The following is a 19,993-nucleotide window of genomic DNA, read 5'->3' as shown; positions in this document are numbered from 1 at the left end:
ACGAATAGTGTACAACTGTTCTAACTGAAAGATGTGGTACTGATAGTATAAACTTATTTTAAGTCAATAATAATATAGATATAAAATGGATAATGCACAACTATTTTATCTGAAATATATGAGACGAATAATTGCTCTAAATGAAATATATAATACCAATAGCCTGAGCAGTTTACAAATGCTTAAACTGAAAATTATGTAGTGTACATACAGTGTACCACTGCTTTAACTGAATGATATGGAGTAGAAAGTCTATAACTCTCTGAACCGAGAGATTTGGATCGATGCTGCACAACTGTTTAAAACAAAAGGTATAATAAATATAGGATTGATAGTGTACAACTATTTTAACTGAAAATGTGGGATGAAGAGTGAAGAAAAGTTTTAAAAAAATATGTAATAGATTGATAGCGTACAAATATTTAAATGAAAGGTATGTGACGCATGGAACTGAAAGAGAAGGGCCCGGCATGGCCAGGTGGTTAGGGCGCTCGACTCGCAATCTGCGGGTCTCGGGTTCGAATTCCCGTCACACCAAACATGCTCGCCCTTTCAGCCGTGGGGGTGTTATAATGTGACGGTCATTCCCACTATTCGTTGGTAAAAGAGTAGCCCAAAAGCTGGCGGTGGGGGGTGATGACTAGCTGCCTTCCCTCTAATCTTTCACTGCTAATTTAGGGACGGCTAGCGCAGATAGCCCTCGTGTAGCTTTGCGCGAAATTCAAAACAAAACAAAAACAAACAAAACTGAAAGAGAATGTGGATTGATTAGGGTACAACATTTTGAAATGAAAGACAAAATAGGTATCAAATGGATAATGTATAGACATTTTAACTGAAAGATGTGAGACGAATAGTGCACAACTGTTTGAACTGAAAGATATGGAATAAAAGTCTACAAATACTAAAACTCTACTTCTCTAAACTGGCAGATATCGGATGAATCGTGTACAACTGTAATAACTGAAAGTTTTGGGATGGATAGTGCACAACTGTTTTAAATTAAAGATATAACAGATATATAGTAAGGATAGTGTAAAACTGTTTTAACATCAAGATGTGGGATGTAATAATAAACAATTGCTTGAAATGAAAGATAAAATAAATATAGGTTGGGTTATGTACAACTGTTTTAACTGAAAGATGTGGGACAAATAATGTAGAGCTGTTTAAAATGAAAGATATCAGAGGAATAGTGAACAATTGTTTTAACTGACAGATATAATAATATAGGATAGATAGTATACAACTGCTTTGACTGAAATACATGGGATGGATAGAATACAACTGTTTTAACTGTAAGTTACTGAATGGAAAGTGTACGACTACTATAACTGAAAGATATGTGATGAATAGTGCATAACCGCAATAAAAAAATGATAGATATAAAATGGATAGTGTACAGTTGTTTTAACTGAAAGATATGGGACGAATAGTGTATAACTGTTTTAAGTGAAAGCTACAAATCTATAGGGTCAATAGTTCACAACTGCTAAAACTAAAAAGATATGGGATGAATAAAATACAACTAACTGTTTTAACTGAAAGATATGAATGGATAACCTTGCAGTAGTAAGCAATTTTGAAGTGTTCAGGTCATTCTCACATTGCCATTTCTAGGGGGTCTGAGCGCTTGCTCCCCTGAAAATTGTTGAAAATTTAATGCTATGAGATTGAATCTTGAGCAATTTTAACTACAAATACTGCATAGACACAACGTAATGTATTGAATTAAAAGAAGCAAGTTTTAATACATAAGTTGTAGCTATACATGCTATGAAAAGTTGTCAGGCCTGAATAGCCTCACCGCTTCTTACGGTCCTGGATGATATACAACTGTTATAATTGAAAATATAATAGATAACCGATGGATATTGTACAACTGTTTGACCTGAAATAATATATATGTGATGAATGGTATAAAACTGTTTTACTGAAAGGTATAAGACGCATAGTGTACTACAGTTTTAATTGAAAGATATGGGTTTTATAGTGTACAATTGGTTTAACTGGAAGATACGAGACGAACAGTGCAAAACTGTGTAAGTTGAAATATGTGTGATGGATAGCGTACATTTGTTTGAAGAAAAATATATGAGACGGGTAGTGTATATCTGTTTTATATAAAAAGGCATAATTAATGAATATTGTACAACTACTATAAGTGAAAGATATGGGATGGATAGTATATAACTCTTTTAACTAAAACACATGGGGGGGGGGTGAATAGTATACAACAGAGATTCATGAAAAAATAATAGATATAGGATCGATATTATACAATTGTTTTACCTGAATGCTATGGGACGTATAGTGTATAACTGCTTTAACTGAAATATACGAGACAATGTACAATCCCTTTAACGGAAAGATATGAAATGGATAGTGTGATTGATTTAGGATGGATAGTGAACAAAATGTTAAACTTGAAGATATGGAATGAATAATCTATCACTGCTTCATCTGACAGATATGGGATGAATAACGTACAACTGTTTTATCTCAAAGTTATGGGACGTGTGGTACCCAACTGTTCTATCTGAAAGATATGGGATTGATAGTACACAAGTATTTTAACTTAAATATAAGGAAAAAAATAACAGATAAAGGGTAGACCGTGTATATTCTGAGAAATTTAGGATGCATAGTGTACATATGCTTTAACTGAAACATATGTGATGCATACGGTACAACTGTTTGAAATGAAAGATTAAATAGATGTAGAATTGTACAAATCTGATAGTGTATAACTGTTATATTTGACATATATCAAACATATAGTGTACAACTGCTTTAACTGAAATATATGATATGTATAGTGTACAAAGGCTCTAACTGATACTTATGAGCGAATAGTGTCCAAATGTTTTATCTAAAAGATAGAATAGTTATACGATGAATAATGTACAACCGTTTTTAAGGAAAGATGTGCGACGAATAGTGTACAACTGTTTTAACTTTAAAATATTGGATGGACAGTGTACAATAGTTTTAAATGCTAGATATAATAGACATAGTATGTGTAGTTTATAACAGCATAATGAAAGATGAAATAGATTTAGAATTGATAGTGTACAACCTGTTTAATTGGAAAATGTGAGAGAGATAGTGTATAGATAGTTTATCTGAAAGTTATAAAATGGATAGTGTACAACTAATTTAAAAACGATTGGAATAGCTAATGTGCAGCTATTTTAGCTGAAAGATATTGGAATTTACTGAAAGACGTGGAATGGATAGTGTACAACATTTTAACTAAAATATATGGAACATTAGTGTTCTTCTTATTTAATTGAAAGATATGGGATGATTAAAGTAGTACTACTTAAACTGATAGATACAGGACGAATATGATACAACTGTTTTAACATTAAGATATGAGATGGATAGTGTACAACTGTTTTAACATTAAGATATGAGATGGATAGTGTACAACTGTTTTTAATGAAAGATATGGGATGTGATGAAAGATATGCGATGGATAGTGTAAAACTTTCTAAGTGAAATATATAATAGATAATTTACAAATATTTTTCATGAAAGATAAGATATGGATAGTGAACAACTGCATAATAAAAGATAAAATGGATTTATGGTGGACAGTGCTATAACTGAAATATATGGGATTACTATTGTACATTTTTAAAACTTCGAATGAATATTGTGTAAATGTTTTAACTTAAAGATATGAAATAGATAGTTTACAGTTACTTTAATTAAAAGACATAGAATGCACAGTGTACAATTTTTTTTAAAAATTAAGGATATGGGATAAATAGTTATAACTAAATATAAGCGATATATAGTGTACAACTGTTTCAAGAGTAAGAAACAGTGCATAGAGGATGAACAGGGTGCAAATGCTTTAACTGAAAGATATGGGATTGATAGTGTACAATATTTTCAACTGAAAGATATGTGATGATTGTGTATACTATCATAAATAAAAGATATCCAATTAGTAGTGTACAGTTGTTTTAAGTGTAATAAATAATACGTATATGATGAACAGTGTACAAATGTTTTAATTGAAAGATATGGATTGGATAGTGTACGACAGTTTTCAGTGAAAGATATGGATGGGAAAGGGTTCAACTCTCTGAACTAAAATATATGTGACACACAGTGTATAAATGTTTTAACTGACAAATATTGGGCGGATAGCCTAAATTTCTTAAATTAAAGAATATGACATGGATAGTGTACAACTGTTTGAAATGAAAGATACAATACATATTAGATGGACAATGTACAAGTTTTGTAACTGAAAGGTTGTGGACGAATTGTATAAAACTATTTCAATGAAAGACATAATAGATGCAGGATAGTTTTTAATGGAAGATATAGTGTTAACAGTGTGCAACTGTTTAACGTAAAGATGCTGAAAGAAAATTGTACAACTTTTTGAACTGAAAGCTTTGTGACGTGCAGTATAGAACCATTTTAACTGAAGTATGTAGGATGGCGTGTACAACTGCTTTTAATATAAAATATAATAGATATAGGATAAATAATTTACAATTGTTTTAACTGAAACATATGGTTATTGTAGCGTAAAATTTTTTACAACAAATTATTGGATGGATAATGTACATATATTTTAAATGAAGGATATAATATATATATATATATATATATATATATTTATATGATGTATAATTTCCAACTCTTTTAACAGAAAGATATGTGACGGATATTATGCAATGTTTTCAACTTAAAGGTATTAAAGGGAAGGTTTAAAACTATATGAACTGAAAGATATGTGACGTGTAGATGGAAGATATAGGATGGAGTGTACAACTATTTTAAATGCAAGATATAATTCCTATGGGATGAATAGTGTACAAGAGCTTACATTGAAAGATATGGGAAGTATAGTGTTTATCTGGGTTATCTGAAATATATGGGATGGATAGAGTAAAACTGTTTTAGTTGAAACTTATGGAACTTATAGTGTACATTTCTTGTAACTGAAATTTATGGAGCAGAGTGTATTAAGATATTTTAACTTTAAAATATGGGACGGATAGTATGCGAACGTTTTAACAGAAAGATATGTGACGATTAGTGCGCATCTGTTTTAACTTGAATATATGTATTATTTATTTCATTTAAAACAGTTGTACACTATCCATCGCACATCTTCCAGTTATTACAGTTTTATTGTATCCATCCCATATCTTATGGTCGAAACAATCGAAAACAATCCGTCACATAAAATTCAACTAAAATAATTGTACGCTATTCATTCCATACCTATTATTTAAAACAGTTTTACACTATTTATCTCATATCGTTCATTTAAAACAGTTTGACACTATCCATATCATATCGTTCATTAAAACATTTGTACACAATCCATTCAATATCTCTCAGATAAAACAGTTTTACCTTATCCATCTTTTACTTATTTTACACTTTATTTAAAACAGTTGTATTATTGCTATCCTTCTCATAATTTTCAGTTGAAACAATTTGACACTATACACCAAATATGTTTCAGTATAAACAGTATACCATACATCAAATATCGTTTAGTTAACGCTGCTGTACGCCATTCATCCTAAATCTGTTTTATGTTTTATTATGCAGTTGTACTCTATTCATTCCATATTTACAAGCGATAACATTTTTTTGCAAAAATTAAGTATGATGTAGGGGTGACTATGCCAAACATTACAGAAACAAGATAGGGATTAATACACAAAACCGAACAAAAATCACTATATAGGGAGCCACAATTTTCAAAAACAACTAGTATCTACAACTAAATATTGAATTACTGTCAATTGAATGAATTCAGGTTTGTATAAAAGCATTTAAACTGAATATGGCTATACAGTCTTAGAGTGGCAAATAACCAAAAGCTTTTAAGATTGACTCAGTACTTACTGGCTTCTTATGTAAGGATTTTTGTATGGTTATATTTATTCATCCCCTCCTTGTTTTTGTACTTTTTGGCATTGACATCTCTACATCATACCATTACTTATTTTCCCTCTTTATTTAACAGTTTCATTTAAGCAGGTTGATAAGTAAACATTTGCTTCATTTTTATAATTCAATGGAAATATATATTGTTAGTATTGTATTATTTCTGTCAGTTTCTATAATTTTGAATTACACTGGGGGCTAGCGAAGCTGGAATTGTTCATCCAGGACGGTACAAGTACCCTGGAGAGCTGCTCAGACATTAAAAGGATATTTGCAGAACCCACATATGCCAACTTCTCCCCAACTCACTGCATGTGCATATAATCGACTCCATCACATGCTAGGATCTTGTCGATTAATAGGGAGGACATCCTATAGATCCAAGACCATGAAATATGATACCACACATTCACCCACAGACCTATATATAATGTACTGTTTTGATATTTAAGAAACTTATACATCAATAACATTTACACAGATCTGTCAGTTCCATAAATACTTGATCTCCTTGATACTTTGAATGTTGATTTAGATTATTTTTTCTTTCTTTATTTATTTGTACTGAAATTGTTTTGGCAAATATTATGTTTGTGCAATGAAAAGTCACAAATGGTCATTACATGAGAACAATTTGTGCTGCCATCTAGCGAGCAGAATTGAAACTGTTATTTATATAACATGGGAATAATATATGCTTATAAACTGAACTCACTGCTAAATAGTAGTTTTCCTTTTTATCATTTTCCTACAAAAATACATGTGGTAGAAGAACAGAATAATATTACTCTTATACAAGCTGCAAAATACTCGAGAATGGCAATTAGGTGCTCAAATAAGGCTATAAATCAATTTTAGCAGTTATTTGTAAGCATCATAATGTAATATATTGAATGCGGCGGCCATTATTTTCTCGACCCATCCCTACATATCAAGCACTGTCGTTCTTAGTGATAATTTAAAACAGATGTACAGTATTCATCTCAGTTGTTATAGATAAAACACATACATACTATAAATTACTTATTTTCAAGTTAAGAAAGTTATATAGTCTTCATCCCATATGTTTTACTCAATACAGTTGTATACAATCCACTCCATATCTTCAAGTTAAAACAGTCGTACACTATACTTCCAATTTTTGCTTAAAAAGGTTGTTGTACGCTATCCATTCAACATCTTTCATTTGAAACAACAGTCCACTGTCTATCCCATATTTTTCAGTTAAAATATTTGTACTTTATTCATCCAATATATTTCAGTTGAAACAGTTGTAGACACCTGAACACATATTTTTCAGCTAAAAGTGACATATACTATTCGTCCCTTATCTTTCCTTAAAAACGGTTGTACACTATCCATCTGACATCTTTCAGTTAAAACAGTGATACAATATCCATTCCATGATTTTCGTTTAAAACAGTTGAACATTATTCATCCCATATCTATTATATCTTTCAGGTAAAACAGTTGCACACCATTCGTTTCATATCTTTCAGTTAAAACAGTTGTGTACTGCCTATTCCCTACTTTCATTTAAAACACTGGTTCACTCCCCATCTCATATTTTTCAGTTAAAACAGTTGTATAGTATCCGTCATAATTCTATTTTATCTCTCATTATGCAGTTGTACCCCATCCATTCTTTAGCCATTATAGATTTCTTTTAAGACAGTTGTACACTATCCATCTTATATTCTTCAGTTAAAAGAATTGAACACAATCCGTTCCATAGCTTTGAGTTAGAAAAGTTGTACAATATTATATATCACATAACTTTCACTTAAACAAGTATAGTGTAAAACTATTCTAAATGATAGTTATTGGACGGTTTGTTTTCAACTGTTTTTACTGTGAGATATGGGATGGATAGTGTAAAACATTTATAACGGAAGGTATGCGATGGATAAGGTACAACTGTTTTAAATGAAAGAAAGGATACATATAGTGTGGTCTGTTCCAATGCTTTAACTGAAAGATAGGTAATGGGTAGTTACAACTGTTTTAAAATAAAGATATAAGATGGATGGTGTACAACTGATAATCAAAGATAAAATAGATTTAAGTTTGATTGTGTAAGACAGTTTTAACTGAAATATATAAAATTAATGGTGTTAATCTGCTTAAACTGAAAGCTATGGGATGGATAGTGAATATTTATTTAATCTGATACATATGGGACGGATAGTATACAAATGTTTTAAATGAAAGTTATAATAGATATAGGGCGAGTAGTGGACAAATGCACAATGAAAGATGAAATAGATTTAAGATGTATGGTGTACAGCTGTTTTAACTTAAATATATGTGATGGATAGTATACGAATGTTTAACTCAAAGATATGAAATGGATAGTGTACTATAGGTCACCTGAAAGATATAATAAATATTGGACGGATAGTGTAGAACTGTCTTAACTGAAAGATAAGTGATGGGTAGTTTGCAACTATTTTAACTTGAATATATAGGATGGTTAGTGTAGAACTGCATAAGAGAAGATAAAATAGATTTAAGGTAATTGTATACAACTTTTTTGACTTCAAGATATGGAATGGCTTGTGTACAACTTTTTAAGCTAAAGGGTATAGAATGTAGAGTATATCACTCTTTGAACTAAAAGATATCTGACGAATAGTGCACATATGTGTTAATTGAAAGATGATGAACGGATATTATACGCCTGTTTTAACCGAAAGAATGAGAGGAATAATAGTATACAGCTGCATTAAGTGAAAGATATAGGATGAATAGTATTGGAAAGTGCGCTATTACTCTCTACGTAGCGATGGCACGGACGCCCGTATTAAATCAACACAAAAGTCATGTAGATTTTCTTCTCTATAGGTCATCATAAGCTAGATATGAAAAGGTACCTGAAATATTCACTATATCTCCGGTGTATATGCCACTTTTCAGCTATCCAGAGTGTCTAAAATTCGAAAAAAAGGCGAATAGCCAAAACCGAGGTTTCTTATTTTCGTTCATCATCATCTTTCTTCAACAGGCCTAGTCCCTACCTAGTTCTAGCAGTAACTATAATTTTATCATCATTTGATAGAGCAAAACAGTCTTCACGATCTTTGACTACCTATTGTATTATTATTCTATGCAAAATTTATAAAGCTTTAGAATACACTTTATAACCTAGTAATTAAAAAATAAATGAACAAACAAGTATTGGGAAAAGTTGTCACTGAATAAAAAAAGTTATGTAGAGCTGGCAACTGAATTAGAGAAACGCGACCAAACAAGATAGGGATAGAAGAGGACACATCACTTGATTCGGCTAATAATGTAGCAGACTAAGCCATCTCGACTTTACATGGAGAATAAAATCTCTACATTACTGGCTTCCTCACTCGCAAGACAAATAGAACCAGAATTTCTAATCATAAAAATTTACTCTATTGTAAAATAGTCATAAAATTAGTATTCTGAAGCTAATTAAAGGAAAGGTATAATGATGAAAGCTGAGATTCTATTCAAACACCAAGCTTTTGACAGACAAAGTGGAGAAACCAGTAAAGTAGGTATTTCATTCTCCATATAAAATCGAGACGTCTTAGTCTGCTATGTGATCATTAGCCAGATGAAGTGATATGTCCATTTCCATTCCTATCTTGTTTGGTTCCATTTTTCAATTTCAGTAGCAAGCCTTACATAGCTTTTGTACTAAGCGATAAATTCTTTTAGTAAACATTGTCTTAACTTGAAAATATGGGATGAATAGTGCATAACTGTTTTAACTGAAAGATGTGGGATGGATAGCATACAACTCTTTTAACCGAAAAATATGGGTGATATAGTATACAGCGTTTTTCACTGAAAGACAGGGGATGGACATTGTACAAGTGTTTTAAATGAAATATATAATAGATAAAGGATGGAAAGTGATAAACTGTTTTAACGAAGAAAAATGGGATGGATAGTGTACAAATGTTTTAACTGGGAGATAGGAGATTGCAGCAGTTGAATCCAGACAAATGTCAGTCTGAACAAAAACAAGAGAGTTCCCGGTTCAGTTTTGAACTGCTCTGGCATTGGAGAAAGCACTTTTAGTATCCTTTCATACAAAAGCAAGAACAACAGATTTCTCTTTATCCAACTCTTTGGTAGCAGCAGCAGAAAGGTTGGTATTAGCATAGGCTCCTGCTGCTATGAAAAGATTTAAGTATTGGTGTTCGGGTTGATTATGGTCACCATCTTGACGAAGCACAATAGGTTAGCCTTGTTGAAGGTGTGATGGCCAGTTCAGTTCATCCTGAGCTATAATCAGATATATAAAAGCAAATTTGAGTTTTTGGTACAACAAGAAGCTTGTTGGACTTATCAATTTACTAGGCACTCCGAGTGAATTGAATCCAGTTAGTCATTACTGACTTCTCCTGGTTAACAGAGATAATTTTGAGATAAGTATTATTTCAGCTTACTACCAGTGTTGGCTTTTAATGATTAAAAGTTGTTGTTTCTGACCTGGGATTGAGAACTAGTATGCTAGAAACTGACAAATTCAGTTAACATCCAGGTTAAGTGCAGCTGTGCAATCAAATTATCCAATGTTAATATTTCAAAGCACAGAACTAGTGGCTTGCATAGGTACATATAGAGCAGAGAATCACAATGCTTCCAAATATATAAGTGGTTTTTATGTCATGTCATGCAGAGAAACCCAGCTGTGACAAAGAAATAAAGCTGTAATTGCTTGTTCAAGTGATGCTCCAATCGCTTGCTTTATACTCGTACTGGTTTGTAGTTTTGATCACATGATTATCAGCAGTTGAATGAGACAGAAGTGACTGAAGTTGGCTGTATAACTAATGTTGATCCAGCCACATCATACCTCAGAGCAAACGCACTACTGCCAGAACACCCGAAGTTATTCAGACAATTTAAGCTTGAAACAGTTAGAGAATTTCAGTCAGTTGCTTGTAGAATCTGCCAAGGTGTTTGCAATAACCGATATCCACCTGGATACAATAATCATTATTTGCCATCACAACAGGAGGAAGTTTATCATCTATGTGGACTAAAAATCACGAAATCACTAAAATAGCTTATGAACATCATAACTCAAAAAATGTAATGGCATATTATATTATAACATCGTAGGAGTACAAATTTATTTTACAGTATCTTGTGGTTGGATTATTTTAACTGATGATAAGAACTTATTCATTTGCTAAATATCCAGATTCTGAACACTGTATCTGTAAAGACATTACAGCGACAGAAGTGATGATGAACCATACAGACAGTGATGATTTTATTAATGTACTCCATATATAATAAAACATCATGAAGTTTGAGAGGAGCTACTGAAGGATCTATATCTAGCACTGAGAACCTCTAACTGGGTAACAGGGTGAAGTACAACCTCATTAGTTCAGTGAATGCAGCACAGATGTAGTTATATGAGTAGTTATAAGACTAGAACATTAATAGTTGGTGAAACTGTTATGATTGTTAGGAGTTCATAAGCTGAAAGAACTCTGTAGTCCTTGATTTTTGAGCACTCAAGTCAAATTTTGTAGTGAAAATTGGAATTTCCTTTGTGTTTTTGTGTGTGACTTTACATTTCATTCATAATCAAGACCACACTTTCGAGCCTTTTGGATTTATGTCAGTCTTCCAATTGTACAGTAGGGAGTTGTGTTCTTAAAACATGAAAAGTAAGAAGTAATTGGAAACGTAATAAATCATGGTAAAAATATTTGTTTTATTGGATTTTGTGCAAACAATTTCTTTCTTGATGCTCACAGTTATGTATTCCTTGACCAGTATGTGATTATCCATAGTAGACAGCACAGCTACAGGTGTTGGCAGTTGGCTGTGATAATAAATGTAGTTTGCTGTTGTTCTGGGTGCTTGCCTAATAATGATCTGTCTGTATATAGCTTTTAATAACATGAATATGGTCCAAGTTGCATGAATTACAGTCAGGAGGCCATTTACCCTGAATTTCGCAAATTATTGCAGTGTTTGTGTACAGTGCAAAACGAGTTGGGTTTTTCCAGTCCACAGATAGATGCACTATATCACGTACCACAGCTACAGGTGTTAGTAGCCAGCTACTATGTCATATGTTATATACCAATGGTGACCATGCATGTTTCAGCTCTTTTCCTAAATTATCAGTTAATCAATGTGTATTAAAATGAATTCAAGTTCTGTTCTTAGGCACTGATATCGCAGTAAGTGTACTTACAGATTTTATAATAAACCTTTCACCATTTTGCATAGTTTCATTGAGCTATGAAGTAGGAATTTAGCAAAGTTCAAATAATTAAATTGGCTAACAAGCATTAAATGTGTATTTAAAAGAAAGTGGTGAATTAGCGCATACTTATAACGATTTGTCCAGTAAAACAAATACAGAATTATGGTGATATATATGCTGCATCTATAATCAACTTTTCATAAAGATTCAGTGAAGTAGTTAAAACATACATAAAAATTAGTGGCATAAAATATATGTGTTGTTTATTGTTTTAGTGCCACTAATTATGTTATATCTCTTATAGTAGATAGGCATTTGTAATATTTACTTATACATACCCTTAACAGTGTGCTTCCTTTGTTAACTATTTCTGTTAGTGTTTAATTAACTACTGTTTTGATTAATTTAGTTGCAAAATGTGCATTTTCAGTATGAACTGATGATAATTATGTAGGAAAAAGTAATGTAGTATAGACTCCACGATAACCCATTAAGCTTGTCTTGTTTGACTGTAAGTCTGCAATTGACTCACCTATGTCAGCATAATATTTTGAAGCGTTTTAAGTTTCTCCTAAAGGTGGTGTTTTATACCAAAATTGTGCTGTCCAAGAAAGATTCCTAAATTCAACATATGTGTAAAAACTAAACTGGATTATTTTAGACATTATCACAACATAGCCATTTCCAATCTGAAACTGATATATTAGAGGAAACCCATGGATCCGAAGCGAGGAACACGTTTTTGTGGCAGAGAGACGTGAATCGTGAACACCGAGCCACGTCCTACCCTAACTAAGTCTTAGATCAAAATTGTTATCAAGAAATGAAAATTGACAGTACACGATACTTGAACCCTTGATTCTGAGGGAAGATGATTTTGTTTCACTTCATTGGCGCCATCTTTAATATTCAATGAAGTGGAAATTGAGTTGTAGTGTTTGAGATATAGTAATTACGTGGGTTAAACCATTTATTCGATTAGCAGAGTCACGGGTTTTAATCTCCGTTCAAAAAATATTTTAAATTCACAACGATACTAATAAAATAAGTTGGTAATCAAAATATATTGAAATAAGAAAAGTAAAAGGGGAACATTCTGAATATTCAAGGTAAGTATCTTTACTAATACAAATTTTATGGAATACAAGCAAAACATCATAAATGCAGTAAAAACCAATTGATTAATTTTAGTGTACCCCGACTAACAAAATGAATTACTAATTCATGTATCACACACACACACACACACACACACTCACACTCACATAACTTGTTTTTGTTTTGTTACTTGTCAAGACTGTTATAAATGAAAACGAGATCGCGATGTGAAATACCCCAATAAGATTCATCCGTTAATATTAGTCGTTTCCCATTTGATGAGGTAATTATCATCGGCCATTTCATTGTCAGAATGCCTCAGTAACATATCATAGACACTAGTTGCTTTGTCCAAGGTCTTTAGTAATGAAAAACCTAACCTTCACAAGACTTGTTCCGTTTGCGAGCTAACTCTCTGTGATAGCAACTAAAGACACTGAACAAGATGAATTAAAGAACCCTATAATTTACCCACCCGAACGGCCAGGCGACACCCTGTCATAGCGTTTAATCTCGCAACCCAATCCCAAGGTCGGCACGATCATTAATCACAATAACAGGTCTAAAGGGGATGTACAGAGCAGCGATACACATACGTATTCTCTGAGCCCGCGGGGTTTCAAACAAGTAATCTGTGGATCACAGAGTCTGCTCACGTGAAGGGAACTGTAAGATAGGCAGCTTGAAGTCTTAGCAAAACATTTCGGAGAGTATTTGGCTTGAAAGAAGATGGTTCTAAAACGGTCTATTTGGCTCATTTGCTGTCTTCTTTTGCATCAAGTATCCCAAGAAGAATGCGCTTCATATCAGAAAGAGGGTGAGTAACTTTCTACTCTATCGTCTTCTCTGATGACTTTTTATAACAGTGATCATAGGTTGTATGTAATCAGTGTCAGCTTAGTGCCGAGTGGACAAAATTATCTGGTACAAAACTTAATGGAGCAGTCTATCGCTATCAGTAACTTCTTATTTTCAAAAATTAATATTAACAATTAACAGTTTCTTATAAACAGATGCACATATATTGTATCCAAAAGTTTTAAAACTCACTAATAAATGAATGGACTTTTTTACTTTTACCATTCACGCTTTCTAGCTCGTTTCTTGGTTTTGTTTTCCAGACTTTGTGTGTAGCACTTATACATTGTCTTGGTTGTTGTGTTAGATTTGAATTACATACATATGCGTTTAAACCTATAACTTCATCAATGGACAAAATTTTCTTTCAAATCCTTGAAATACTATATGTGAATCGTCTAAACCATTCTTCAATAAAAGCCTGTGAGTGTGTTTGTGTCCACCAATAACTGACGGACTGCTGGACCGATTATTACCAAACCTTAGGTCAATAGGAGGCCTCTATATCTTCCTCGTGCGTTGTAACTCTCCTTAATTTGTCACATTCATTTGTCCCCATTGGTAAAAATACACACGAGAACATAGGTTCATCACATGCTCAACTGATCATCAAATCAATTAAACATCAATTTATAAATATTCTTTGTGTAACTTGAGCAAAATTTAATATTCTAAAGAAGATGTTGCATATTTTTTTTCACAATCTTTTATATATCTGGTACATATATTATATCGGACTCTAATAATGTTTACGTACTTGCAACGCTAAAATTCAGAGTTCGATTGATAGCCTATTGCATAGTTTTGTGCATAAGCAAACAAACTTAAATAATGATAAGCGAGAAAAGCGCTGCCGCTTTAAACATGTTAATCATCCTTATACATAAAATATTTTGTTTTTGTTTATTGATTAGAAAAAATTGTTTATATTGTAAATTCTACATTCCTATATAGTGGGATTTGTTGTATTTCAAAACGTTCAATCATGCACAATTTCCAGGCTTCACGAGCTCTTCAGTGATAATATCATTAGGTATTCTGTGCAAATTTTTCATTAGTTGGTCTTTTATTTTTGTTGGATTTGAACGAGAGGACTTTTCTGTATTTTATCGCTAGCAGTACCAACGTTATTCTCAGACACGTACATTTGTAGTCTGAAAGTGATAATGAGTTTTCTTATCACAGTAGTCTGCATTCAAGTGAACTGAATTTCCAAACAAACCTTCTGCAAGTTACTATTTATTATATATTTTTAAAACAATTAACCATAATGAAAAACGTGTAATTCCCAACAAATGGGTGGTAAACGTTAAAATAGTTAAATATTTACACTTGAAAAGATTTAGAAAAATTTCGTGTTGGAGATAGTTTGAACATAACGTTTTGATTTGCTAGCACAGCTATTCATTCAAAAGTTCCTTCAGGAAACCATTTAAATCTTTCAGGTGAAAACATGTACTTATAGTTGTTATAACTATAAGTGAATAAGTAGAAACATAAGAAAAACTTATGGTGCATCACCGTGTTGTATGAACCGGATTTACGTCAGGGGGCCACCAAAACAATTAACAAAAAAAACTTACAGTACATCACCGTGTTGTATGAACCGGATTTACTTCAGTGGACTAACCAAAACAATTTAAAAACTTACAGTACATCACCGTGTTGTATGAACCGGATTTACTTCAGTGGGCTAACCAAAACAATCTAAAAACTTACGGTGCATCACCGTGTTGTATGAAAGTTTATTTGTGCTCTTGTTCAGATGGTACGTTGTGCTACTGTAGTCTACCGATTGTTCTCTCAGTAAGAGTGAACGTAAAACAGTTTTACAGGATTAAGTTGAATACGTAGTCCCTTTTGAGAACAATTATTTCTCTAAGAATTTTTATGTATTTAGAGCTGTTGGTTGAAACGGCGAAATGTAATTTTGCATAAAATACCCATGTTTCGTTAAGTATCTTATAAGTGGGACGAATGGTTTTATAATAAACAGAAACAAGAGAACCTAACGATGATTATTACCAGGTGGTATATCTTAAAGTACGAACAAGAAACATAGAAGATGGCTGTAACAGAGTCATGTCCCCGATGGTTCAGCGATAAGTCAGTGTACACAGAGCACGTCTCTTCCATTTTGCACATCCCTTAGTCATATATTCCATTCCATGTAGCACTGCTACTAAATGACAATTTGCAATTGTAGCCAGCTCTAGCTATCATAAACTGTTAGCTAAGGCAAGTGTTGTTTCCCATCCAGCAACCTCAGAATGGCCCTGGCCAGAATAGCTCTTCTTCCTCTAACAGACGTGGAGCTTAAGACGTCAATATTGAGTTGGCAAAAGTAATTTAGAGTGAGAGTTGAATAAAGCCTTTACCTTCATTTGAGCAGTCACAAATCAATTATGAAAATGTATATGCTTAGCTGAGAGATAAAAAAAAAAATATTTCCACTGCATTGCTAAGAATGGAAACAAGATGTTGGCGAAAAAACAAAAACGAAGATTGTAGTCACTCTGACTGAGGGAAAAAAAAGATAGAAAATAGATGAGTACATTCAAGTAAGTAGTATAATGCTATAATGCATCCTGTGATGATTTAATGCTTTCCTTGTATTTGGTTAATCTAGTTATAAATGTTGGCCGAATTGTACAAAGTTAGTGCAGAACAAAATGCACAACTTGCAAGAATTCGTTGAAAGTGAAATATTAATACTTTTTTATGTTTAACAGCATCATCAAAACATTTATAACCACTAATACAAAGCATTAATTTATTAGCAACGTTAAAAGATCTCGATGCTGTTGCTGCTGATGAAATACACTTATTTTACTCTATCAACCAGCAAATCGGTATAAGTATTACTGAAACCTTTCTTCTTTTAAAACGCTTACTTGCAACCAGAATAATTAAACCTTTTGTTTTTGTATTATAAGGTATAAAAGTGAATTGTAACGATGAAGAAATAGCTGAAAAAACCGACATAAAACGTCGATTGGTTTTCAAAAATTACCTTTTTCGTGATTTTAATTTTTAACTGAATATAAAAGTTGTGACTTTTTCATCCACCAGTTGTAATAGCTTTCATGACCTAAATTGTTTGTTACAAACAACCCCAAGAAGTACGAGATAATTTGGCCTCAAGGTTGTGTTTTTAAGAGCCTTCAATAGCAAATGAAACAAAAAATAAAGAATTTTTTTGATGGCCTTGTGTATAAACAAGCAGACCAACTAGCGCAGTTTACAGGCTATTCATGGTTATGGAAACCATAAATGTCCCATGCACTATTCTAGAGTTACAGTCTTTCTTATGGTTTAACTTATCTCTCTCATGTTTAGCAACTAGTTTTTCTTCTTTCCCGTTTCCCAGCCTTTGACCCATGAATTGCATGTAAGCTATTCTTTCAGCTGTTATTTGTCATGCTGATCCTGTTCCCTCCCACGTACTGTTGGAAAGTTTTAGTTCTTTAACTACAAAACTTAAGTCGTTAAGAAATAAACATGACAAAGTAATTTTATTTTATTCACGTGATTCAAATTTTACACTTTTTCAAGAACACTTAAGTTTCAATTACATCTAAAGATTTTTAGTTTAAATAAAGTATTTAAATTTCTGGATAATGCAAATACACTGTTTTACAAAGTTGCTTTCGCAACATTTTAAATTCTAATTGCAATTCAATTTTATTAATTTCATAGTATGCAACACAGCGTAATGCTGCTTTATAAGAACCTAATGGCGAGAACGGGTTGGTCCTATGGGAGAACTCAGGATTTCGGAGTGGTGATTCTTCCGAAACAACGAAATATTCCCCGTATTTCAAGTTGTGGGTGTGTTATAAGAGTGACAGTCAATCCCTTAACGTGGACTGTGACTGGCTGCATTCCCTCTGGTCAGTAGTTTAAAATTAGCTTTGCCGTAAATACAAAATACAAATAATAGAACCATGTGAAGTGTCAGAAGATTGTATGATTGTCATTGAATATTTTCGGTGGTCAAATATGATAGTATATTAAAAGCTTAAACAGAAATATACGGATACAAACTGATCTATCTTCATAAATAGGTTTACAAGAACTTTTTTAAATGAAACATAACACATATGTAACATAGACATCGGCCTACGTAACGAATGCAGACGACAGTTTGAAAAAAACATTCTGGGATAATACTGAATATCTTCGTAACTGAATTTGTTTTTACTATTTTACTTTTCAGATATAGCATACCTCATTGTAACAAAGCCAATACTCCACAAAGGTTAAACTTAAGTTTCAAGTTATAACTTCCAATTATATATATGTACTAGATGGCATTCCCGTTCAACGCACGGGGATGACATGAAAGCGGGGAGTCAGACCCAAAAGCCGACTTACCTTTGTTACTCCCTTGGGGATCCTTAGGCTACATGCCAGATTTGGAGACAGTCGGTGCAACGGTTCAATAGTTATAAGTGAATACATACTCACAGACACAAACTTTTGTCAAATAATGGCTTAGAAAATATATATATTTGTGCGTGTGTTTATATGATTGAATAAAGAACAACCGAGAATATGACCTCGGTATTCTCATGGCTATAGTTAAGACCCTGATAACGTATGCAGAATTGTTTCAATAAGAACTACACCATTTTATATACTAAGAAAATTCAGGGTCTGTAGAAATGGAAATTAAGGTGACGTCGATGACTGCTGAATGGCGATCAAGATGCGGCTTCCGGATGGAAAGTCTTTGGAAGGAATGTTTTTGAAGTGATTGGATATAAGGAATAGAATTGAACTCATAGATGTTACATGTAAAACTCATTTTTCTGCGCTTTCGCGATGAGAGCTTTGTTCGTTATTTGATCTATATCTTGAGAATCATTATAAGCTTGCTAAAACGAATAAGTGCTTTTACTGTAATTATAGAAGTATGAACCTAGTTGGGCTGAATAAATCTTGTAATAGTTTAGGTTATTTCTGTTCACATAAAACTTTTTTTGGTATTAACATAGATAATTCACATGACGTGATAAGGGATATATCTTCCAAAACTTTAGTACAATAATATAGTTAAGACTAAGCTGTTTGTTTGTTAAATTTCGTGCAAAGCTACTCGAGGACATTTGCGCGAGTCATCCGTAATTTAGAAGAGATAGACTCGATGGAAGGCAGCTGGTTAACCACTAATCTCCAGCTCTTGGGCTACTCTTTACCAAACGAATAATATATCAACCATCACATTATAACGCCTCCACGGCTGAAAGAGCGAAGGAATTTGCAAATGGAAACAAGGCAAAAATGGTTTAGAAATCATAAATGCTTGTACATCATATGTTGTCCAATGTAAAACATTTTAAGCACTCTCTTAAAACCTGCTTTAAGTGTATACTTTGATTCTGTTAAAGGTTTTTGCCAGTTGAAACAGGAAATATATTGCATACATCAATAATATATACTGCCGACAGCTGTGCTATTTCATCATAATTCCCTACTCACTGACTATTGATGTGGTACACAATTATTGTTTATCTGCAGAGGAATGAATATTCCATATTTTTATGATTAAAGACATCAAATCAAACAAAGCATCTTAGTCAGTTTTTTTTATTCATCCACACACAAACATATCAATTGTAAACGCAATTATTATCTAAAACTTAAAACTCGTTTATTGTCGGATATACAGATTATAATATCTATGGTCCCAACATTTCACGTGAAATGTTCTAATCATAAATATTTCCCTGTATATCCGAAAATAAACACATTTTAACTTTTACATAACAGGTTACTTCCTTTCATTATTTACAAATGTTATATGTTACAGTGTAACATATAAATCCGTTGCAGTTTAAATATATGACACTTTTGTTAAACAAGACCGATGTCTGCTTACCC

At 32.6% G+C, this 19,993-nt stretch overlaps 1 protein-coding gene and 1 long non-coding RNA gene across 2 annotated transcripts in view; both read left to right on the top strand.

The window, feature by feature from the left end:
• Positions 1-6,001: 6,001 nt before the first annotated feature.
• On the top strand, positions 6,002-13,581 carry LOC111088083. Its single transcript, XR_002612690.1, has 3 exons — positions 6,002-6,088; positions 10,460-10,464; positions 13,572-13,581. It is a non-coding gene; the product is annotated as an uncharacterized LOC111088083 (long non-coding RNA).
• A 115-nt stretch (positions 13,582-13,696) lies between these two features.
• Positions 13,697-19,993, top strand: part of LOC106468647 (alkaline phosphatase-like) — a 51,156-nt gene continuing 44,859 nt past the window's right edge. Inside the window, exon 1 of the mRNA XM_013929081.2 lies at positions 13,697-14,066. Coding sequence (XP_013784535.2) covers positions 13,979-14,066 — 88 coding nt within the window. The 5' untranslated portion in view covers positions 13,697-13,978. The remainder of the gene's footprint in view (positions 14,067-19,993) is intronic.

The sequence above is a fragment of the Limulus polyphemus genome, unplaced genomic scaffold, assembly GCF_000517525.1.
Source record: "Limulus polyphemus unplaced genomic scaffold, Limulus_polyphemus-2.1.2 Scaffold3097, whole genome shotgun sequence".
NCBI lineage: Eukaryota > Metazoa > Arthropoda > Merostomata > Xiphosura > Limulidae > Limulus > Limulus polyphemus.
This window is presented reverse-complemented; position numbering and strand designations above follow the sequence as displayed.